Source organism: Amblyomma mixtum, chromosome 3 (genome assembly GCF_055824585.1).
Source record: "Amblyomma mixtum isolate Tamu chromosome 3, ASM5582458v1, whole genome shotgun sequence".
Taxonomy (NCBI): domain Eukaryota; kingdom Metazoa; phylum Arthropoda; class Arachnida; order Ixodida; family Ixodidae; genus Amblyomma; species Amblyomma mixtum.
This window is the reverse complement of record NC_143014.1, coordinates 180626533-180651809: the sequence shown is the minus strand read 5'-3', so window position 1 is coordinate 180651809 and position 25277 is coordinate 180626533. Positions and strand designations below refer to the sequence as shown.

Below are 25277 nucleotides of genomic sequence, written 5' to 3'. Positions count from 1 at the left end.
AACTGTGCAGTATTGTAAGATATTGTTATGAACATATTGATGGGAATGTTTTAAGCTTCGAATGCGTAGTGAAATCTTTCTTTTAAAACTTGTCCTGTGCTTGCACGGAGTAGTTGAGACTTCCATAGAAAATCAATGGAATGCATTTTTGAGCATAAATAGCAGAAAACTAGAAGTGTGTACAGGTATATTGATTTTTATGATGAAGTCTTGCAATATGTGAAAAAGCTCCATCTGTACACAACTTCCTGTTGAAAAAATGTGCTTGTCCATAATTTCTGGATATGGGTACACTCAGTAGGATGTGTAGAGGCCATATGTGATAATGGCCGATTTTTTATTATTGTGAGGCCAGCTTGCTTACAACAGTAATTAGTGGAACCAACTGCTCTGTAATGTACATCTGGCCATTGTTGCCTTTTTTATTTCTGTAGTGATGAAATACGGTGTTTTTCGCAGGAGAAGACCACGGCCACACGAAAAACCAACAGCCCGTTATTTCACACTTGATTGGCCAGAAAGCCACTCAGTAAGTATGATTCTGTTGCTTGAAACTTTGTTCCATGCTTCTCTGCTATAGAAGATGTGAAACATATCGAACCCATGCTCGCACCTTTTTCTTTTTACTTTTGACATTTCTTCGCGTCTGGAGCCGATTAATTTTTTTAGAGGTGCACAAGCAGTGTATAGTCCAGAAATGAGTGGTTTGATGGCGTGAGTAAACTGCAAATGTATTTTCATAGGGATCTTTTTAAAAATACTTAGTAGAATGAAAGATTAGGAGCAGGTTGCGGCCATCGAGCTTCTGCTCTTGGTTGACATTTTTTTTACATAAGCTTGATGCTATAGCGATCAATGGAGTAGGGGCACCGAATCTTGGTCATCCAATTCTTCTCACTTTGGAATGATATGCACATCAGTGACCGCGGATCGCCTCATGGAATTCACCTAAGCCCGGGGAGTAACTTACGATTCATTTTTTTTTTTCCTGACATGTTGTCTTGGTTTCAGTTTAACCAGCTGATTGGTGGTTAAGGTGTCATAGACAAACTGAGGCAATGTTGAGGTCACATGAGGCTTACAAAAACAGCGATGTAATAGCTGGTTCATTTGTTGTCCTGGCGGTTCTTGGTACAGACTGGCCTAAGAGCTGGAGTTAACTGAAATGACGAACCAGCGGTTACAGAAGAACCCCGCTGTTACATTTTCCCGTCTGCCTAAGCAGTGGTCGGTGGAAAGGAGGCTGCAGTGAGGAGGAAGTTGTGGTGCACGTGTGCTTCTGCGCTGTTCTTGTGGCGGGCGCTTTCATCCTACACATTCGTAGTCTATTGGATTCTATAAAATGCGACTTTTAAACTGCAGACGGCGAGAAAAAAGCAGATGACAGAAAGAAAAGCTTTTGAAGATAGCGAACGTAGAATACTGTTGAAGATAGCAAAGGGAAGCTTGATGTTGCGTTTGATGTTGCAGTGTAGTGGAGTGAGGAGCATATCACCCAACTAGGTGCTTGGGAAAACATGGCTCTGTAACTTTTTAGTTAGCCTAAATTAAGGCAAGGAAACTGGGTATAGCATATCTCAAAACATGTGCGCGCTCGAGCAGGCAAACGGGAGAAAGTCAAAGAAAAAAAAAACAAGCGAATGACCAGACATATTACACACAAGCAAGCAAACGACTGAGTGAACGAACAAGATATAATAAGCGAGTGAACGGATGTACGAACAGGCGGGGAGTATGAAAGCAGGAACAAATGCTGTAATGATTTAAGGAACTGTATAGCTAACGAGCAAACAGCGAACAAAGAAGTGGGCGTGGAGCGAGTTAGTGAGCGGGCAAACTACTGCACGAACCAAATAGCCTACGGTCAAGAGAACAAACGAAACGAGGGACAGTTACTGCTTGATTATCAAGGCACCGGCACTTACTCGCGTAGCAGGTTCAAATAATGCGCCAAAATTCATCACCGCCTATGCTTTCAAGTAAGCGTGCCCGAGGCCGCTGCTTCACAAAACTGGAGTTAATAACAAAGCTATATGAAAACAATGCGGCAAAAGTATTAGTGCGAAAGCATTACTAGTCCCATTACGAGAAAAGCCGGTGGCGGCGGTGGTGTGTGTGGGCTTGTGTGTGTTTGTGTGCGTGTGTGTACTTACTCACAGATGTTACAGAAAATCCTAGCGATGGCATGAGAAATAGGGTGACGTCACTTCAGACAATCCTGTACATGTCTTTCGTCTATGTATACTCGCCACTGGCCGACTTCAGTGTGGTGCCAGTTTTACCGACATTTTTACCAAAATTTCGACACAGCTGTTTGTTGTATAGCGTTCTGAGTGATTTCATACAATTTTTCATTGCATATAGCTCATATAGCTTAGATGCGCTAGTCAAATTGGAGGCTAGCTTGCGACACAAATTTGAACTGAGGACATGTGCACCTTCAATTGTATGCCTTCCCAGACTTTCATATCAAAATTGTGATGTAAACGTTCGTCGTACAGTGTTCCGGGTGGTGTGATACGCACGTGGACACCTTCCCTCTTCCTCTCGGTCTCTCTCTCTCTCTCTAGCTGAGTCGAGCATATCAAATTTTGTGAATGATAATGTTGCCTTATTAACTTTCATATTTTAGTGCTTCGAATTGAAATTTTTATATGATGAAATACAACATTCGTTAAAATTGTTCAGCCCAAGAGGTTTGCTTCTAAGCTGTCTAGCGGGGCGCCCTATCACATCTAGTAGTCCAAATTCGGGAGAATTGAGTGCGCGAAGCCATTCCTCTTTTGAGAGGTAACGGTCGCTGAGGCCATTCCTCTTTCAAGAGGTAACGGTCGCTGAAGATGCATAACGAGGCGCCTCACAAGCAAACCTCTTGGGTCATATGCTTTTGACGAGGGTGTACCTCAATAGTAATATGAAACACATAGCTTTGCATACTTTGGCTCAGCTCCATTTCAATCGGAACCAAAAAACTTTGAAAGTGTTTTAACGACCTGTGAGAAATTACATAATTAGGCTTCAGTTATTTCCCCATTAACTAATTCAAATATATCAAAACTAATTCTATTTCTGAAAACAGGAAGAAGAAATGTATATAAACACCTAATTTAATTGCCATGTCTTTAAAAATAAAATTTTTCATTTTTAGACCGGCATCTCCCCTAAAGGGGCTCTGAAACACCTTTCAAGGAGAGCACATCAACTCTCTCAATCACTGCATTGTGCTGTCATGAACATCTGAGCCAAGTAATACACTTCTACACGCAGCAGAGGACCCACAATCACGTGCGCAAGTTGGCGAGCCCTTCCTGGCGACTCTTTGATGCTCGCACCCTCCTCCGTCGCTCACACCTGCGTATACAGGTTGAGAGGTGGCTATTGGTTAGGTTCTTTTAGACTTCAGGCAGCTACCATAGCCCCGGCCAGTAAGTGGCACAGCTCCAGCGGCACAGATCCAGCGGCGCCGGCTCCACCTCCGGGGAGCCGGCGGAGAAGCGCCAACCTTCCAGCGTGCTGCAAAAAGTGACGAGAAAAGAGGGAAAGGCGCGAAGACGCTGAAATTGAAATTTTCACTACAGATAACTCAGTTTCTACATCGTGCATTAAAAAAATTGTTGCTGGACAATATTCATGAACCGGGGCGCTAACATGCCAGGTATACTGCAACTTATTACCAGCCCCTTTGAGAGCCCCTTTAAAGCACCAGTATCAATCCATCGGATGGGTGACCAAAACCTTTTCTATTGCAAAGTCAGGGAGCGAATGGGTCAGTTTCCCCTCAATTGCTCTCACCAGTGGTGAAATAGCCTTTTTAGATGCCACTCGATCCTTGACTAATATTGTTGTCTTCCTCTTTTTTCTTTTTGCCCTTGAAACAAGGTATATTTGTGACTGCACAGTTTTTGTTTTCAACATTAACAAAGCCGCCATGGGGGCTCAGCGGTTATGGGGCTTGGCTGCTGACCTGAAAGACGCGGTTTCAGTTCCAACTGTAGCGGTCTCATTTTGATGGAGGTGAAATGCTAGAGGCCCATGTGGTCGAAACCGCAGGTTGTCAAAATTATCCTGAGCTATCCACTACAGCATCCTTCATAGCCTGAGTCACTTTGGGACATTAAACTCCCCAAAACCAAACCATTTTTGGTTTTCTTTTTTTTTTTTGCCTTTGTATATACTTACATACTCAGTACAACAAAAACTTAGTTTCAAGTAGTTGTTTTGTCTACTTTCCATCTTGTTCTTGTCCTTTTCAACAGTTTCTTAAAATGGATAGTGATAAATGAATTTTTGTTGTGTTTGCTGAGGGTTATTGGGACATGCATGCTACTTGTACCTCATTGTTCCAATCATGTGGCTGTAATGATCAGAGCTGCAGTGTCTGCCCTGTGAAATGATGTAATGCGGCTGAAAAATGGGTTGTGCAGTCAAGCCCGGATACATCAAACCCGGATATTTAGAATTTTTAATATATCGAACACACTGATGCCCTTCAAAATCGTGTGCAAAGTATAGGAAAGTAGTGCAGTATATTGAACTTCAATTTTGCCTGTAATTCTTTATATTGAACAGCGCACCGTGCCCTTACAAGTGGCACTTTTTCTAACGGCGCTCTTCGATCACTTTTCGCTAGTGGGGACGGCTCATCTGCGCGGCCTTGGGCACCTGCTGGCAGTGCTAGAGCTGTAAAACACGTGCCAAAGTGTGAGGGGGTGGGCTTGAAGGTGGTCTCAGATTCTGTTCCACACCACATTCTGTAGTGGGGCAAAGCCTCTCTAGCCATGGCCCTCCCGTGGCGTGTTTCGCTCGCTTCTCTACCAAAAGAGTTGCGGAGACCAACTTTACATTAGTTTTGATGAGAGATTATTCTATTTATAGTGTACTGGTAACAAGATTAGACATCTTATGATAGGCAGTGGCTAGTTCCCAAGCACCATCAGCTGTGGCTTTGACGCGAAGGAGCGATCTGTGCTGCCAGTACGCCGGCGGGCGGCACGTCCCTGCAAGAAGCATGTCACTAGTGCGAGAGCAATGTATGCTTGCTTCTAGGCTGTGTATAAGCATATCTGCTGCCATTTTTATGTATATCAAATTAATGATATATCGAACTATTTTGCGATCCCTTTGAGTTCGATACACCCGGATACAACTGTACTGAAGGCAACACGTTTTTGCTGGTCATATGTTCCTTCATTGAACCTTTTAGCTAGTATTTTTTAAAATTTCATGTTACACAAGAAATGAAGTCATGCGGTCTTTTTTAATGAAAGATTATTTTAAACTGTGTCCCCCTCCTCTCAAACAACCTGTATTTGTGGTATGCTATACATTTTTCGCATTAAAACTATTGTTACAGGCTCAGTCAGAAACAAATGACTCACAACGTTATTTTATATAGAATATTCAGTTTGATTAGCTGTGCACTGAAGACTGCTAGCATAACTGCAACTGCTCTGAAGTCTGCATTCAGAGCAGCACTTTCTTGCATTTCATTGTTGGCTTTGTTTCTTTTGAACAGTCCAAGAAGGCAGAAGATAATGTGGGCTCCCACTGTGACAATTTAGCTGCGGAACCTAGGGCCTCTGGGAGCGCTGTAATGGGCAATCATATGAGCACCCCAACTCGGCCGAAAACACAAATGTCTGTGAAGTCTTCAGGAGAGCACCCCTCCACAAGGATGTCATCGGCCTTGTCAAGCCCTGTTATTGATTTTATAGCACCAACAGTTTCTACGAGCGAAAATGCTAATGAAGGAAAAATTGAAACACAGTCACCCAGAAAAAAGTCCGACATCAAGCATTTCGAAATGCATCATGAACAAAAGCCAAGTGGTGTCCTGCCTGTCCGTGACCTAAGTTCAGCATTTGAAATATCTGTACCAGAAAAGAACAAGTTCAAGCCACGTGATCACAGCACACCTCGTCTGACTGCAAGTCGTGGCGTCAGCACATCAATGACAGCTGGGAGAAAAATTACGCTGCAGTCGCTGGCATCATTTCCTCCAGATCTTTGTCGTTCGTCTGCCGATACAGTAGAGGTGAAGACACCGCCTGAAAAGTGGAAAAGCAGAAGAGCCTATTTGCATTCACTGAAGGATCCAAAACGAGATACAGGGACACGAAAGCAAGCTCTTTCCTTCACCATGGGTGAAGACCCTCTAAAAGGAATTTTCATCCCTTTGGTGGAGCACGAAGAGGGTCACATCCCTGCAGAAGATATTGTACCTCGTACACCAAGCCCCAAACGATCACATAAATCTTCTGAACATCAGACAGAGCATGTGGAGCCCATTGCCACCTTTGAGGTAAGTGACTTTTATCAAAGTACTGATGCAGGCTAATTGACTAGACACGACTTATTTTACTGTATTTTACTGTAACTATTACACTAAAAGAACTGTATAGCACAAGTGCCAACTTCCAACTTTTTTTAATACACAGCCAGTCATAATACTGAAACCTCCCCACCACCCACTGATAACAAACTAGAAAGTAAGGAAAATCCCTGAAAGCTAAACAAGCCTATGGAAATTTCAGCAAAAGCCTACATATGCTGATCTATGTTTCTAGAAACTGCAGTTCAGCTTTTGCTAAAGTTATGGAAGGGCAGCTGACACATCCACTTCCAAGTCTGCGAATCTTGAGAGCAACAGAAGGCACAGGAAACACTTTGTAAAATGTACTGCAGGTGTCGTGTACTGTCTCCTGCCAAGCTGTGACAAAAAGTATTTCGTGCGAACTGGAAGATTCCTCAGTAAACAGCTAAGAGAACATAACTACAATATGAATGCTGGCACATGGGTCTGGTGACTCATTGTTGTAATTGCGTGCCTCTCTTCTGCCACTGCTGCGTTGTAGAGAGGCATCACGACAAGGCTGTCAGGGGATTCATAGAAGTGGCCAAGATTCCCTATCTTCAAGATGCGTGTTCAAGTGGCCCTTTCGTGGCTTTAATAGTAACTGAACTCTGGTTTCTACAGACATAGATCAACATGTGTAGGCTTCTATCGCACTTTCTTTGGGTTTGTTTTTCTGGGATGTTTTTGCTTCCTAATTTCTGTTATCAAGGGATAAGCTGTTGTGTGTCAAATAACATTTTTTTGGAAGTCAACATTTGCATTGTGCAGTCCTTTTAATGTTGTATGTAATGGATAGCACTGTAGAACTAGAATGTGCATGTGAATGTGCGTATGCAGTGGCCTGTGATTATCAAAGCAGTGTACTTTCAAACCTGGCTCTTTCATCCACACGTTTTCATGCACTGAGATTGCATATTATTGTAGGTAGTGGTTTTGCACTGTAAAAACCAGATGCCAAGTGAATTAAGGTAATTTCTTCTTACTAGGTCTGAATGCAGGTTGATCTTGAAAAAGTGCTGCTGAAAATAGAGCATTGATCCCTCATGTAAAACCCCCGCATCCTTGGGGTCTTTGAGGTATTGGAAATAAATAAATGGACAGCTCATGCACGTTCAACTAGCAACTAGCAAAAAATGTGCCTGGCAGCATTTATTTTAGTGAGGTTTTCAGTCTAGTTTAAAAGTCTAGCGAGGTAAACACCTTGAAAGTCTTCTGCCCTGTGTCGTTTCTTACCATAAGGCTTTGTTGACAGTGTAGTGGCTAGCACAGTATGTAGAGGCCTAATTTATTATGAATGAATGTGTTATAGGCTTTCTTGACAGTGTAGTGGCTAGCACAGTATGTAGAGGCCTAATTTATTATGAATGAATGTGTTATAGGCTTTCTTGACAGTGTAGTGGCTAGCACAGTATGTAGAGGCCTAATTTATTATGAATGAATGTGTTATTAGTGTCACACTGTGCGATGGGGCAATGGCACTGAGGCCCAGATAGAGGAAACGTTGGCGAACACTACTACAGTGAATGCAAAATAATACATGAGATGATACACAGGACATGCAAAAGCTTATTGCCTTCACATCACCACAGCACATACAGGCAGAGATAAAAAATACCTATGTGCCGCATTGAAGGGACCGAAATCAAGCCAGTGCGCATGTAAGACGAAACCCTGCAAAAACTCTGAAATAAAAAAAATTTAACTTTAGTGTCACTCATGCATGCATCACCCCTTTTCTTTATATAGCATGCTTCCAAATGTTTACCTGCTACTGTCTTGGCTTCTGCCTAGAATCTTAGTTCTTTCTAGCTGTGGCTCGCATCTGCATGCACTATGATGAGCAGGTAAGTGAACTTCTTTCATTTTTAGTGAAAACTCATGCTCCCTCATGCCATCATTGACATAGGGGCCCATCTGGCCTATGTAGGCGCCTCCACAAGTAAGCGGAATATCATACACGACACTTGTGGTACACTTCACGTATGTCTTGGCATGCTTCATATCACATTCACCTGTTCTTACTCTGACACAAGAGACCTTTGGGTATAGTTCAGCAAGGCTCCGATATTGTGGGCAGCTTTGTGTACGTATGGCACCACTGCAGGTTTGCTCATACTGAGTGCCTGCTCATTCCTCTCCTCAGAGTTTCTGTTTTTCACATTCTTAAACCTTTAATGCTCAGTGTCGCGAATTTGCGACATACCATTTGCACGCCATCTACTCATAAATAAAAGGAGATTGAATACAAACTTTGATGTCAGTGTATTCTCAGAAGCCAGTGCTTTCTGATCAAAATGTTTGGCGTCACTGTGAGCAAGCTGTGTGAAGAATGCGGGAATGTGCGACTTCCAGCCGGCATCCAACAATTCCTCATCTCTCATTTTCTGGCAGCTGTTGTGGGAAAAACAGGAAGATGTTTAGTGGATAAAAATTGCTTACTGTCTTCGGGCCTTCAAGTTGGTTTGAGGCTTTCAATTTCACCTTTCACACAGTCTGGACTAGCTGCACAGAATGGACCAAATGCTAATTTTTGCTAATTGGCGACATGGCGATTTCTCAAATTTCAGCAGCGCTAACAAAATTTCGAAATTGGCTTTTGAATGTGATTACATGAGCTAGCATAATATGTGGGCGAAGGATTTTTTTTCTTTGATTGCTTCATAATTTGGGCATTAAAGTGTTTAGAAGGTTTTCTGCCACAGGTGTGGTCACCAGGCAAGGGAAAACTGGCTGAATGCAGTCTTTGTATCTGGTTGTGAAAGTTAATATGCATTGCATGCCAACATAACTTGGTAAGAGCTGACTATAGGGACAAGCTGGCTATGGCTGTTTTTATTGCATTGGAATGGGCCGAATCATAAGAAAGCAAGTCTTTCCATGCTCGTGAGTCTTTCTATGCTGGTTGGACAGAAAATTGCGCATGTCCTCTTTGAACTGAATGCATGTGTACCAAAAAAGCTTCTGCAAGGAGCAACACTGTGCATGCACAGTTGTTTTGCAACTGATGATTGAGGTAACATCTGAGGATTGTTTGCACCTTGGATGTCTTGCATACTTCCCAGTGTTTTCCATTTTTTGCATTCTTGCTTCCATATTCACTGCTGAACGAATTGTTAACACCTGCGCATGCTAGAGGTGATGGCTGCATCAGTGATAGGATATGAATCCAGCATCTTTGGGCCCACGGCCAAATACTTCTTATGAGCTCCTGTATAGGACGTGCAACGGTGGTATTTGTCCTCCTCCTTTCACCAATACACGCTGCTTTATTGCTGCCCTTGTTTGCCTCCAGTTCTCCTTCCCATCTTCCTCTTTTCTTGTTCTCTTCAGCGTGCTTTATTTCTGAGGTTTTTCCCAACTAGGACGACATTGTTCTTGTGGTCATGAGCAGTCTTCATCTAAATTTGATGTTTTTCTTCCCCATGCTTGGTTCCTGATAGGGCATAGAGGCCAAAGGGGATAACACAGCATGGCAGTGCGACTTTCGCAGTATTGTTTGCCTAGCTTGAGTGAATGAAAGGTGCCATTTATGTTCCGCTGTGCAGGCCTGCAGAAATGTCCGGGTTCTTTGTTTGTCCAAAGCACTATTTGTCCTTTTTGCATTTAATTACTCCACAGTAGTATGCATGCATGTACAGCCCCCATAAAAAGTATACAGCCCAAGGGGTTCACTCCTAATCTGTTTAGCGCGGCTTCCTAGCACATCCAGCAGTCCAAAGCTTGGTACGATTGAGGACGCGAAGTCATTCCTCTTTCGAGAGATTGCCTCAAAAGCAAACATCTTGGCCTGTATATTTTTGACGGGGGGGGGGGGGGGGGTGTACTTTGTTCAGGGAGGCAACGAACTTAGAATAGAGTGATTATTCGAATAATGTACAAGTGTGGATGTAAGTAAACGGAGCACGCTATTCCATTCTAATTGCGATCGAACCTTCTCTATCACCCTGTCAGGCATGAAGAAACATTCTTTGTCCATGGGAAAGCTCACTAGCATCCACTACCAACCTGCACATACCACAGCTGCCAGTAAACAACGTGAGGAAAATGTTAAAAGGCAATAGTGTGCTCCGTTTCCTTTTGTCTGTACTTGTACCTTAGTTGCAACAAGGGTTCATCTTATGCTTCTTGCACTACAATGAATTCTTTCGGAAATTCTGGGCAGCTAGCATGAAGAAAAAAGGATAATTATAATCTAAACAGCAACAGGCTTCATGCAGTTCAACTCTGACAGGACAGCAAGATTTACCCAGTGCAAGTCCTTGCCCCAGATTGTATCATTATTGTAGGCTTTTTCCATGTACTAGAGCACTGCACGGGCCTCATTCAAAGGCTTGGCCTTGTCGAATTATCTCTGTACACAGTTCAGCCTGGCACAAAGCCTGGGCCCGACGGCAGTGAGTGGCAAACTACTCATTTTGTTTATTTATTTATTTTTTTTCCCTTTCAGCTTGTAAGGGCATTGAGTAAGGCGGTTTCAGCTTAATAATAGCAACATCACAGAATCACCTTAACAAATTGAAAACAGAAACATGAATTGTAGGCAAGATATAATGTTGTACTATACAAAGAAATTCATGTTTTCGTGGAATAACACAGAAAAAAGACAGCAGTAAACAAATGAACAAAGACAGAAAACACGAACAGTCTACAAGTAAATTCAGTCATCTTTGTAATATTTCAGCAGTTTCTCGTGAAATGATTGGCAGTTTGATGTGGTAGCGATTTGTTTAGGGAGATAATTCTAATGATCGATTACATAACGCAACACAGATGAACTGAAAGCTATTGTTCTGCCAAAGATGAGCTTGAAACTGAAAGTATTATGAAGTTATCTGGACAAGCACAAAGGTCATTCTAGTGTCAAGGGATGTCACCTTGTGTTATGGACATATTTATGAAAGAGAGTTACAAAACGGCAATGCAGCACAAGTCTAACGGTTCATGTGAAATGTCTTGTTTGGCTTGTGTTATGTTTGCACTTATGCTGCACATTCAAGTAATATACTGTGCAGCCCTATTCTGGATGACTTCTAGTATGTAGGTTAGGTAATCTTTATATTGTGACCATACAGATGAAGCATATTCTAGTTGGAGAGCAACAAATATTGAAAAAGCTAATTTATGAATATCATTAATGGAATTTTTAAAGTTGTGCCTTAATAACTTAATGTTGGATGCTTTTGGCACAAATGGCTCAAATGTGTGTTAACCATGAGGTGTTATCTGTGAGATAAACACCTAAATATTCATATGTAGTTACTCGATTCGCACTAGCATTATCTGTATGCATGTGTAGTTTTATGCACTATCCTGTGTATGCAGAGTTTTTTTTTTTTTTGCTGCTGGTGCTGCTGCTTCTCATGTGCCACAGAAATGCCATTTTATTTGTTCTCTTTCACCATGCTATATGTCCAAGCATGTGCATTCCAAGTCACTCGGACTTGGCAGTGTAAGTAGCACTGTGCAGTCAGTTTAGAATGTCAAACTCATCTTCTATTTTTTACTTCCCACCACAGTGGCTCGGTGGCTGTGGCGTTTGGTTGCTGAACCGAGCGTTGTGGGATCAAATCCTGGCTAAGGCGGCCACATTTCAATGAAGCAAAATACAAAATGTCCCTTGTACTCTGCTATGTCAGTCTGCATAAAGGTGCACTGAAGAGGAATCTGAACTTGTTTTTTTGCCGCGGGAACTCGATCTACACGTTGCTAGCATTCTTAGAAACTGTGACTTATTGCCCTGTATGGCCGATTTCCAAAATTAAATCGAATTAACGTCCGGCTCCCGCCCTTTTTTTTTAATTCTTCCTCGTACGGTGGGCGGAGTCAACAAACGCGTGGAGTGCCTTTCACCCAGTCCCGTGGTGGCTTGCCGCTCTGCCATCGGCGGAGTAATACGTAGTAGTTCGTAGTAGCAAATAGTCCGCGCATATTTTTATTTCTGCGGGCTTATTTTGCGGCTATATTATCTGCGAATGAAACTATTTATTCATGGAAACCTAAAAAACAAAATAAAGCGAAAGCAAAGCCTCCACGGAGCTGGCTGAAAGGAACTTCACGCGTTGGTCGACTCCGCCCATCGTACGAGGGAGAATTAAAAAAAAAGAGCGGGAGCCGGACGTTAATTCGATTTAATTAGGGAAATCGGCCATACAGGGCAATAAGTTGCAGTTTCTAAGAATGCTAGGAACGTGTAGATCGAGTTCCCGTGGCAAAAAGACAGGTTCAGAATCCTCTTCAGTGCACCTTTAAAAATCCTACACGCTCAAAATTAATCCCCAGCCTTCCATTGTGGCTTCTTTCATAGCCCATGTGCAGCATTGGGCTGTTAAACTCCACGTACCATATCATACCTCATTTTCCTTTAATAAAGAACCCTCCTTACTGGTTTTAGTTCCAAGATTCTATTTTTTCTCAAAAATGTTTTTACTTGACAAGTAAAAAAACTCAGTGATTGTATTTTTCATTACATGAAAACAGGTCAACTAGCAGACACCACAAAAAAAATTAATTAATTAATACTGACAGTTTTCACGCGAGAGCATTAAGGGTTCTGTTCAGCGGAAAGCCTGGTGTCGCAGTTGATGTGTCGAGAAAATCCAGATTGGCCAAAGCAATTATGTCAGACGTGGAGCTGCAGAATTGAAAAGTGATTCGAACATTTGATAAATTGTGATTATAAGGTTGCATCATGACTCAAATATCATTATGACATGCAAGAATGGAAAGTAAATTAACTGCACTGAAACTAAAATTGGGGTAATTAGATGGGAATCGAGCCTGTGGCCCTTGGTTTGTTAGTCTGACACACTACACTAGGCCATCGAGACAAGTTCGTTCAACTTGGTTAAAGAGAGGCCTTATGTGTCTTGTCCGACAGTGTCCATGTCTGCAAAGCGAGTATGCAGAGGACCCCAGGCCACAAAAAGGGCCCATTAACACAATCGCGTCATAACCTTAAGGTGGAGCTTAAAGGTCAACTGCAACGAAATTTTGCTTTGGCTGGAATGCATCTGAATATGTTAGGTACATTATTAAACTAACCATGACAAAGTTCTGTGCTTCTTAGGTAGCCAATCCTGTTGTTGTAAGCATTTGAAAATCTCTAGAGCAGACATGTGCTCCTGACGGTGTATCACGTAATTAGACAACTTACAGGACAGGACATAGGTAGTGACCACAGAAAACCTTCCCCAAGCCAGACCCATTAGGAATGAACGAATTCCAGTTGGTGTGAATTGACAAGGTTGGTAGCTGAAATGCAGCTTGGTTGTCCTACTGTGGTACTCTGGAAAAGTGTTACGAAATTTCAGGCGAGATTACCATTATGTAGCTGTCGGGGACATGAATGTGCACACCACACATGAATGCTCACGCCGCATGGCTTTCCGAAGTGCACCAAACAGTGCACGTTGGGTGGCATATGGCTATTTATTTTCTTCCACATGGCATTCTGGTGAGGTCCTGGCCTGAATTGGGTAAAATGAATCAAAAGTCGGCATCGTCTGTTGCAGTTCTGATCAAAAAAGAGGGTTTTCACAAAACTTTTACTTGCAGTGCTACTTCTCCTTGGTGACAGAAGGACGCAATTTTCATTTTATATCTAGTTGGCATTATTGTGTGATGCATTGTTTTTGCTTTTATGGCCTCTCATTTTCTTTTCTCTCTTCAAATTTTTAGAACATTTGCAAGACCTCTGGAGAACAGCCTCAGGCTTGCCCCGAGATTCAAGTAGGGGTTGAAGAAACGCAGGAAAGTGAAAAACGGCACACTGGAGAGACGAGCAAGCGGAAAAGAAAGAAGAGACAAAGTTTGTGCTCTTTTGCTTTTCACTATTCGCTGTGCAGTGGTTTCTTTGTTCTTGGATAAAACCCAGTAATTTCCTATGTATGTCGAAATTAAGTTTCACAAAAGCTAGATCAAACCTTGTTTATCATTTAGAGCCTTGCTTGCCAAAAATGCATATTCAAGTATTGGTGTTCTGCACATGGTTTATGTTTACATACAGTTTACTTCTTGTGTAAGTGATTGTGCGCAGTGGCCGCTCGCGCGCACTTATTTTCGGACAATGCTTGGACATTAGCGCGCGAGCGGCGCGATCTTGATTACTTTTGTATTTTGTAAATAGTGTACGAAGCTCTCCCCTGTCCTTTCTTGCTGTCGCTCCCCTCTATACTTCTCCTCACTATCCTCTTCCTTTCCTTTTCGTTTCCGCCGGCTGCAGCTCGGGTGCTTAAGATATTAGATAGCAATTGCCGCGGCCGGCAACACTCTTTTGCTTCACTTTTTATTTTTTAAATAAACCACTACCACCACCACATGGTTTATGACCCCTAAGAGAGGAAGTGGCTGATTATGGAAATTACAATTATTGCTATATGCGCGGACTATTTGCTACTACGGACTACTACGTATTACTCCGCCGATGGCAGAGTGGCAAGCCGCCACGGGACTGGGTGAAAGGCGCTCCACGCGTTGGTCAACTCCACCCACCGTACGAGGGAGAATTAAAAAAGAAAGGCGGGAGCCGGACGTTAATTCAATTTAATTACGAAAATCGGCCACACAGGGCAATAAATCGACGTTTCTAAGAAAGCTCGGAACGTGTAGGTCGAGTTCCCGCGGCAAAAAGACAAGTTCAGATTCCTCTTCAGTGAACCTTTAAGTGTGGAATGCGATAGCATTAAATTTCACATTTGTCGCAACTTCTGTTTCAAGTTTCTGTGTGTATTTGCGTCAGTTTCTGTGCAATTGTCGGTCCATTAGCTGCCGTAGTTGGACTGCTAGCTGCAGTAGCAGGTATCCGCTGTGCTCTGATGGTGCTAACATATTTGCATATATCACTTTTTTTTTCACATTTTTTAATTTAGATTTTGTTTTCATCCTCTGTTGATAGTCACGTGACCCCTCTCAACCAATCAGGGTGGCCCATCAGTGTAGGTTATGATGACATAACATGGTCATGTAACCTCTGTTGACCAGTTGGCAAATTTCATAGCATCAGACGGCAGATTTTGCTCTTGATATCAACTCTAATGCTGTCGCATTAAAATATAAGTGTAAGGCAGCAAAACGCTATGAAGGACATATTAAATATGGCTCATAGAAAGTATCCGATTGTCAGTTCAAGCTGTATGAGAAATATATGAATAGTGGAAAAACAATGCAGGATTGCCTAACAGTGGAAAAACTGTTAAGCAATCCTCAGTAGATCGTTTGAATTCGTTAGCAGCCTGACGTTCTTTATAGCCGAGGTTTGGTACACCTAGGTTCAGTATGTGTTAGGTTAACACATGAAAGGTCATTATATCTGAGATAGTATACTAAGTTTATATAGGTAGTGTGGTAAGTTCATTCGTAGTCCAGTGGGCACACGGTAGCAGGTAGGCCACCTGCCACTGGTTACAAACAGATGGTGCTCACCGTTCCTACTTGCACAGATCCTTCTAATACTAATACATTAATAAACCTTGAGCAAAGAGAAAAGCCACTTATACTCTGTTGCACACACTCTTAGAACTTGTTAATCAGGTTCAGTGGCAAGTAGGTCATTCCAGTCTAATGTTAGCCACTGTGGTTATGGTGCTCGGCTGCTGGCCCGAAAGATGCAGGTTTGATCTCAGCCGCAGTGGTCGCATTTCGATGGAGGCAAAGTGTTAAAGGCTCGTGTACTGTGCGATGTCAGTGCACGTTAAAGAACCCCAGGTGGTTGAAATTTCCGGAGCCCTCCACTACGTTGTCTCTCATAGCCTGAGTCGCTTTGGTACATTAAACCGCCATAACCGAACTAAACCAAACCAGTCTAATGAAAGGGATAAGTATAAGTGGTGAAGCAGAAAGAGAATGGTGCATTTTATTTTGTAGTAGTGGTCATATTGTGGATAGATGACAGTGAGTGGTTCAAAAAGTGATTGCGAAGAATAGTGATAAGGTTTGTGGAACATGGACAAAAGGGGGACATAACAGTGCTATGATAAGTCATTAGTTTCTGCTTGTTTCTTAAACGTGCTTATGCATTTCTGGTTCATTGACAAGAGGAGTTACAAAAATGTTTGAGCGTTAGCTGTGATGCAAAAGCAAAGGACTTTTCAGGGACAGGCCATGCTGCTATTGGTCCCTCAATGTTTTGGAAGCTAAAAATTGTCATGGAAGGTTGGCAGCATGTTTGTTTACAATGCATTGCTGTTACCGCGGGATCTTCAAAAATATGCGACCTGAAAATAAACTGCCCAGCTATCTTACTATCTGGCACAAAGTTATTTCAGATGTACTAATCTGGAGCAACATTGTGTTGAAATATCATTTTCTTTGTGGTTAAGTGCCTTTCTTGGCAAATGTTTGTAGAAATTAAGACCTGGTTAGAAATGGTAAGAAAAATATGCAGTGACACTTAATTTGAAGGTAGCAATCATTTGCAATGCATAATGTGTTGGTATAATAGGATACAGCTTAAAGAAACGGCAGATGATAACACTGGGCGACGGTCTGCAGCATCCTGTATTACTCCGCTAGCCAATCACAACAGTAAACGAAATCAGCTTTTTAATGTTTGTCCTTATTATACGAGCCAAGTGTAAAAAATCTGGAGCTTGTAATTCTTTTCTTGTGGTTAGCTTCTTGGTTAGATAACAAGAAAAGTTTTAACAATGGACTACTTTTTGTTGTGGAGGAATTCTGTGTGGCAGTCATGAATGTGGGTGGAACTTCACTGCAGACTTAAGTTGTATCCAACTACAGTATTAGTGTCTGTATGTTTGTGGTGTTTTGTTATGCTGGTTTCGCTTATTTCTAAGGCATGTATGTACAAGTACTTTCTTGTCCAACTTATGCTTTACATGTTTTTGTAATTTACTTTTGCCTTGTTTGCTACATTTCTTTCTTTATTTCTTTTTTACTCATTCAGTATTGTTCATCATGACTGTTAGATTTTGTTAATGCCATACTTGAGGATTGATTCAGAAGCGTTTACCAACTGAATGCATTTGCCTCTTTTACGTGCATTGTGATTCTTCCAGAACGATTCGTTCCGATCCACTTGTATGACACCTCAGATGGGAAGCGTGGAAAAGATGATTTGACTTTGTATGATGTCTACCTTTCGCTTGCAACAGAAGTGATTGAAGGAAAAAGGTAATGTGCTCTCATTGCTCTTATTGTTTACTAGCAGTGAGTGAGCATACAGTGCTATATACCCAGTTGTCACACCGAGGTTGGAACTAATAAATACTAACTAATCATTATATGCCAGCACTAAATTCAAGAATGCTACAGTAATAAAACTGGTTATGTAGAGAATTTGGAATAGCGTATAGCTGAGAGTTTAACATCACATGCTTATAATGGAATACATTGAATTTTCATTTGTTGGCAGAATGTGTAAAGTTATAAGCTTTAAAATTGTGCTCAATGCAAATTGTTAGTTATTTTGTCAGTTAATGTCATGTTCCATGAACTATTATATTACAAGACTCGGAAATGTCCAAAAATATGACTGTGCACAGTGTTTTTTGGGTGTCGTATTGCTAATTCACCAGCTGTAAGAGTAAGAGTCTGTAATATCTTCTTAGCTTATAGGGGACCATTAGTCTTGGTACTTTTTTTAGGTGCTTTTCTACCAATCCCTAGCTTCATTAACAAAATAGTTAAGAACACAAAAATTATCTAGTGTAAGGGGTAATTTTATGATCACAAAATACAGCATATGAAAGTTCATTATGATGAGTTCATACAGAAGCATAAAAAAACAAGGATAAAAAGAAATTGTTGTGCCACAATGAAAATGGTTTGGAAAGTAAGGTTCCCCTCACTCCAGCGTGCTGTCACAATAACACGCCTTGTATCCAGTGCATAAAAAAAGTTGGATTGCCTCATTGCCTATTATTTTTCTTTTTTCTCTAATAATTCCGGAAGGCTGGGTTGTTTTGCTTCCTCATACATATTAGTTGCCATGGTGGCACAGTGGCTAAGGCATTCTGCTGCTGAGCACAAGGTCACGGAATCGAATCCTGTCTTAGGTGGCTGCATTTCGGTGGGAGGCAAAATGCAAGCATACTTGTGTGCTGTGCAATGTCAGTGCACATTAAACAATGTCAGCTTGTCAAAATTAATTCAGAGCCCTCCCTCCACTACAGTATCTCTCGTAGCCCAGCAGAAGCTCTGGGACGTTAAACCCCAAAGCCTTTATTGAGTGGCTATGCATCATCCAGCCTTGACACTATGTTTTAAGCAGAATTTGGTCACTGGCATTCAAATGCCATGTAGTCTGTTATAATACTGTGACATTTGTTCTGAACTGCTTGTTAGAAGCAAAACATCTTGCCAGAGTGAAATACTGATCAACTTACATGTCATATAAACATATTCTAACTTAGCGTTATTATTTTCTTGAACTATACTAAAATTTGATTGCTTAAATATACTCGACTGGTGTTAGCATAAAGTTAACATTTATAACGTAAGTGTTTTTGTACAAGTTTTATTTGCACTTACTTTTACTACAAAATTTCATTGCAGCTGTCAGTTCTAGTGTGGGGTGCGATTGTGTGCTTTTGTTTGTTCCATTTTCTTTGACAATCATCACTGATGCTGCTGTATCTGTTGATTATGCTCCTTGTCGCCTATTTAAGTAGAACAGAAAACTGGGCGAGTTGGTGAAGGTTCAACATTATGTACAGCGCGAAAAACTAAGACAGGGGAAGAAACACGCAAACAAACAAGCGCTTGTTTGTTTGCGTGTTTCTTCCCCCGCCTATTTATTGAGTACGAGCAATAAAGCCTTTTAGTCGCAAGTTCAACTGTCTTGAGGACAACGAGCTACTGCCTCATACGATGTTTGGATTTACGGCACACTTCTCAGCCCATGATGTGCTTCTGCAACTCAAACGCGAAGTCATTGATCCGCACGCAGAAGGAGAAACTGGGCGCTTCTATCCCTCAACTTCATGGTGAACAAATCTGAAACTTTTTGTGACGTGAATCAAGGATACTGTAGTTCTGCTGTTATGCAACAGTGCCTCAAAGTCTGCATTGCTTCAGACTTCGTGGTTTCAGATAACTGTTGATGGAATTCATGAATGAAGCAGTGGTGGAGTAAGTAGGGGATAAAAAAAATTTATGTTTACCGTTGTGTAACCCGCGATTCAGACAGCTGTTAAGGTGTTTATGCTTTACGATATGCTTCATATCTGCAGAGTTCCAGAGCGCTCTTTTTAATTTTCCCCACATAGTACTCGCTTTTAGACTGCTCTCCTCTCCAGTTCACCACTCTAGGCATGCTGTGCCACTGATGACCCTCTGCTGGGGTGGAATGTTTCACAGCAAATGCTGCACATAGACCATACTATATTCCTCCATTCTTGCTATGCTCTTTCTCCTTCCAGGATAACCACCCTGCAGATGTTTCACGTTGTAACCGCCCTCCGGTTACATATTCCTACGCTCTTGACACACCCTTCTCCTTCCACAGTAATCCTCCTCCTCCTCCTCCTTCCAGGGAAACTACCCTCACGGTGGTTCCTCTTGCAACCACCCTTCTCTTGGGCCTTAAAGGTGCACTGAAGAGGAATCTGAACTCGTCTTTTTGCCGTGGGAACTCGATCTACACATTCCGAGCATTCTTAGAAACTTCAAATTATTGTCCTGTGCAGCCAGTTTTCATAATTTAAACCGGATTAAATGTCCCAGTGCCCGCCTTTTTTTTTTACTTACCGCAGACGGTAGGAGGAGTCAACCAACCTTTCAGCCAGTCCCGTGGCAGCTTGCCGCTCTGCCATCGGCGGAGTGATACGTAGCGATCAGCGAAAGCAAAGAGTCTACGCGTATTTTTATTTCCGTGGGCCTAATTTCTTTCTTTTTTTTTCTTTTTCTTTATTTAAGACATTCCGTTACAGAAATGCCTTAGGGGACGCGACAAAAGGCAATAGACATGCCTGACGGGGCCGCGCCCCCCTTGGCTGCGGCGGAAACAACATAGCATAAGCACAATAATTACAAAGCAAAAGGAACAACAATACTGCACGATATGAAGGTGCATGAAAAAACACAAAAAAATACAGGTACATAAAAACAATAAGTTGGGTCAGTGGTACGGTGTTATGAAAAACAGTGATGTATGTGCGCACGTCTTCAATCATCACAGTGAAGGTAAAGATCCGGAGTGAAGGCGAACGAAGTTATCAACACAGCATGGTCTTTAGTTTTCATTTAAGAAAAAATCTCTAAGTGTTCTCCTCAGTCGTTGCACCTTGGTGGCAGTAAACAGTATCTCAGCTAATTCAGGGTGCGCATTGAGGAAATCTGGAATTTGCGTCTGTGTAGCCTCTCACTGGATCTGTTTATTCACGGAAACCTAAAAAACAAAATAAAAGCGAAAGCGAAGCCTCGACGCAACTGTCTGAAAGGCACTCCACGCATTAGTTGACTCCTCCTACCGTCTGCGGCGAGTTCAAAAAAAGGCGGGAGCCGTGACGTTCAATCCGGTTTAAATTATGGAAATTGGCCGCACAGGACAATAATTCGAAGTTTCTAAGAATGCTCGGAACATGTAGATTGAGTTCCCACGGTAAAAAGACGAGTTCAGATTTCCCTCGAGTGTACCTTTAACTCTTTCGTTGCCATGGGAGAAACGACTGTTTTTGATAGGTCTGAGACATCATTTTTTCCTGCGAAATATGCAGAGTGTAAAAAAAAACAAATTTGCATGAAAATGATGGGAATAGAATGTGCTTTCTGAGGACATATATTTCAACACAAATACTTGGTGTGAATGTTGCGAGAGAAAAAAATAGGCAAACACACACACAAAAAAAATTAAAATGAAGCAAAAAATTTTTATTTACAAGACATTATCTCTTGGAGAAAGAATATTGAAAACATTCTAGAACATAAAAAATTCTTCTAATCTCTTTGTAAACTAGCTACCAAAAGTTTGAATTTGTAACTTAAAAACTTTTCAAGCTAGAAATTTTTGCTGACCCTGCATGAAAATAAGGCAGTTTTCAAAGTGTCCTTGATATAAATTTTTCACAACGAGCAAAAATTTTTTTCAATGTAATGCATCAAAATATTGCTTGATCAATGTACTTTTTTCACATTATCAGTTTGAGCTAAAAATGTTTGTAAAGAAGCCGAGAAAAATTCAAGAAACGGGAAAAGTATATCCACCACATAATTTCTAGTGACCTACTCACATGAAAATTATAAAAGGTAGTATACTGAAACCTCGTCATAGCGAATAGGTAAAAAAACTATGGGGGCTCCTTGGCAGCCTAAAGTGTGCTAAGCGAAAGCCTTTGTCACACTACTTCGACGAACCACCCGGCACGGAATCGCTGCACCGCTTGGGAGCCATCCTCCTCCACTAGCTGCCGCACACCGACTGGCAACGGAGCAGTGCTCAACGCCGCCGCGCTAACAGCTCCACCTGTCGACGAAGATGACGTCACCTTTTGGCAGCTGCGCTTGTTGATGAGTCACCCCAGGCGCTAGATGTAACGCCGGATGGACGGACGGGAGAATGAGCCATTAAAGGCTTTCACCTTAAAAAACTGTAATAGGGTTCGATAAAGCCAAAGTATGTATTACAAAATTTCCCCAAAAACTCATGCTGGAGAAGCGAAATTTAATCAGAGAAAGAACAGCAAATGGGAGAGACCTTTTCCGTAGTTTACCACCATTTCAAAGAAGCTCGCAGCGACTGTAGAGACCACTGCAGTACGCGGCGGTGGCAGATCAAACACCAGCTAGAGTGGCTTTCTTACATTCAGCAGTGTTTCATAAAAAATTGGACACCAGGACGAAAGCTATTGCCGTTGGCACCAGCTCCTCTCTGTGAGAGTCGACGTGAGCAGAGGACGATTGTTGAAAGCTACAACAACCGACCATGTCGCTGGTTCCGAGGCACTATCTACAGGTACGAGAGGCGCAAGCAGGTGCTGACCGCCTGGATACCAGCTGTTCTCGCTGCTACGTCTTCTGTGGAGCTGTTGGCAAAAGCGATATAAATGTGTGAACTGTGGCGCTATCGCTTGCCACACCATTACTAGTCACCCCCGTCTTGAGGCACAGCCTGCCGCCTGTCATCCAAGCGGGCACAGTTTGGCTCTCGGCAGTGTTATATATCCGTTTTCTGGGAAACCGCATTTGATATATAAAGTAAGAAATGCATGTGTTTGTTGAAAATATTTAGAAACAATTTTGATATAGCCAGTAATTTGTAATGTCCGTGTACATTACAATAAGATTTGACCGTAAATTGCGTGAGAATGCTCTACACCCAGTGGACACTGAACCTCCTCTGGACGTCCTGGGGACATTCAGGATGTCTTCAGGACGTCCAGGGGACGTTCAGTGTCCATTGGGACAGTGCTCTGATTTTACAAGAAACTTTTTTGGAAAACATCTCGGACGATTTAAGGACAGTCGGAAGACATCTACAGCTTATGCGAACAACTTTGAGCTATTACGAAGCGCAAATATGAGGTTAGGGCCCTGATTTCTACGGGGCTTCAAGTAGATTCGTTTTTGGGCAGATGCAAGTAAACCTTGCCCTTATCCCTAAACTGGTGAGTGGATGGGCTTAAAGGGGCTGCGAAACACTGCCTGGGGGAATACCGGCTATACTTCAGGTGGGTTCTTTATGTCACACAGATGCTGACTCAAAAAGAATTACAGGAATCGGTGCTCAGGAACGGGAGTTATTCAATGAAGAAATTTGAAAATACAAGCAAAAAAACGCTGCCCTCAACTCGATTTTGGCGGGGCTTCCCACTCCTATTTCGCTCTCCCAATGACGGCACGTGGCGCAACCAATCAAAACAGCCAGCCAGAGCACGTCGCGGAAGTTTGTACTCCATGGTTGCCTGCTCTCTGTGAGACTGGCAGCGTTGTTTCCATGCCAGAGCGCCCCTGGTGGTGTATTTTTATTTTACTTGCCTTGCAGGGCTTTTATCTAAGACAAACAAATTGTCTTTGTTGATATCATATAAAACGCAGACAGGTGACAAAATGTTTCTCTATTTATTCACACAATTTGCAGTATATTTACTGTTTGTCCGGTCATCAAGCTCGCGCAAGGTGATGTCATATCCGCTGCTAAAAACCCGCCACTGTGTGGCGACACCATCAGAGCCATGAAGTTGTTTTTGGGGGGACATTAAAATATTAAAAAACGGAATATACGCGGTGTTACCGACGCTAATAGCACCATTATAACTCACTGTATGCAATCAACAGGCAAAACAGTTAACTAAGATTGCGTTTCTGGGCCCCTTTAAGAAGTTTGTGGGGATAAGGTGGCCACAGCTGGCACAGCACAGGGTCATTTGGAGAGATATGGGAGAGGTCTTTGTTCTGCAGTGGGTAACAAAGACCACTGTAACTACCCTCCGGTTAAGCTTTTGTATGCTTTCTCCATACCCTCCTCCTTCCATGCTAACATCTTCTGGACAGTTCCCTTAGTAGCCATCCTCTGGTCATGCCTTCCTGTGCTCTCATCATACCCTGCTCCTCCTTCCAGGGTAACTACCCTCTGGGTGGCTCCTGTGGCAACCACCCATCTGTGGTGCCTTCGTACACTCTAGCTATACCTTCCTCCTTCCAAAGTAACCTCCACTCTCGCCACCACCCACCTCTTTCCATGGTAACCACCTTCCGGATGGTTCTCGTAACCACCCTCCACTTACGCCTTCCTATGCTCCCACCGTACTCTAATCCTTCTATGACAACCATCCCCTGAACGGTTCCTATGGCAACACACCCACCCATTGCGCTGAAGGCTATGCTGACATACTACTACTATGACAGAAAGCCCAGGAAAAGGCTTAAGCTGTAAAATAGATTGTGTGTTGCCTTGAGTGTATCTTCAGTCATCTTCACTGATTGTGCTGGGCTGCTTTGCTAATTCATCGTCACACTGCATGTTAGATTGAAACTTTTAGTACTGTTCTTCGTGGTTAATTCCATTGGTGGTCTGGTTTATATGCCCATGGGGAGGGGCAGGCACAACAGTGTATGAGTAAGCACTGTTATGCAGTTTTATAGACATGTTCATTGAATTTTGAGAAAGAGTATTCGTTTTATAAAGTATGAATTCTGAACTAGCACTGTTTTGTGTTTCTGTATTTTATTGTTTACCTGACTCTTTTAGTGCAGTGGCACTACAAGGCATAATTTCTGATTTCGGACATACATGTGTATGTGCATGCATACATATGTATGTCCCTGAAGCCTCCTTTGTGGCAGGCGGCCCACCTGCCCACCGGATTGTGGGCAACCTGCCAGGTGGGCACACCTGGCAGGCCTTCACCTGGATGAAGGTCTTTTGGCCTTTTCCCAGGTCTTTTACACACAGTCCTTTAGGGTTTAGGCCTTCATGGCAAATGCCTTACAGGTAAAGGCTTTCAGGTGAAATGCCTTTAGAGCATAAGGACCCTAAGTTCCCACCCTAACTAGTGCTACCACACGATATTCCGCGCTTAGACATGCTAAACAGTCGGGGTTTTCTTTTTTTTGCAGGCAAGAGTGCAAATCTCAAGAAGAAAAGGAAGTCCTGAAAATGCTTTATGAAGAGGTTGTCAGGAGTGCCACCGAAGTTGTAAGGCTGCTTTCAGTGTGTATGCCAAGATAATTCTTAACAAATATACTGGGATGTTGTTTGTTAGTATGTTTGCTTCTTGTGCTGTGTGGTAACGTTGTTGAATGATCACTGCATGTCTTGCTTACAGTGCTGTCATATATGCTGCACAAAAAGGAATATGCCACTTGTTAGTTTTGTCTGCAGCTATACTAGCTAGAGCACTTTCTAAACCCCAAGATGCTTGTCACTTTCCTTATAATGCTTACTAATTTATATTTCTAATTGCCTAACTTGGGCACTCAGTTATGAGGAAATCATTAAACACAGTTGACTGCCTACTTATGCTTCTGT

At 42.4% G+C, this 25277-nt stretch overlaps 1 protein-coding gene across 5 annotated transcripts in view; it reads left to right on the top strand.

The window, feature by feature from the left end:
• The window catches only part of LOC149352912 (uncharacterized), a 47301-nt gene that overhangs the window by 10477 nt on the left and 11547 nt on the right, over positions 1-25277 (top strand). For 3 of the 5 annotated variants that reach the window (XM_089582115.1, XM_089582112.1, XM_089582110.1), the window contains 5 exons: positions 460-529; positions 5516-6301; positions 14033-14162; positions 17368-17482; positions 24866-24959. In XM_089582115.1, coding sequence (XP_089438241.1) covers positions 5594-6301; positions 14033-14162; positions 17368-17482; positions 24866-24959 — 1047 coding nt within the window. In that variant the 5' untranslated portion in view covers positions 460-529; positions 5516-5593. Of the gene's footprint in view, positions 1-459; positions 530-5515; positions 6302-14032; positions 14163-17367; positions 17483-24865; positions 24964-25277 lie in introns of all 5 variants that reach the window. The other 2 variants (XM_089582111.1, XM_089582113.1) reach the window with 2 other exon arrangements.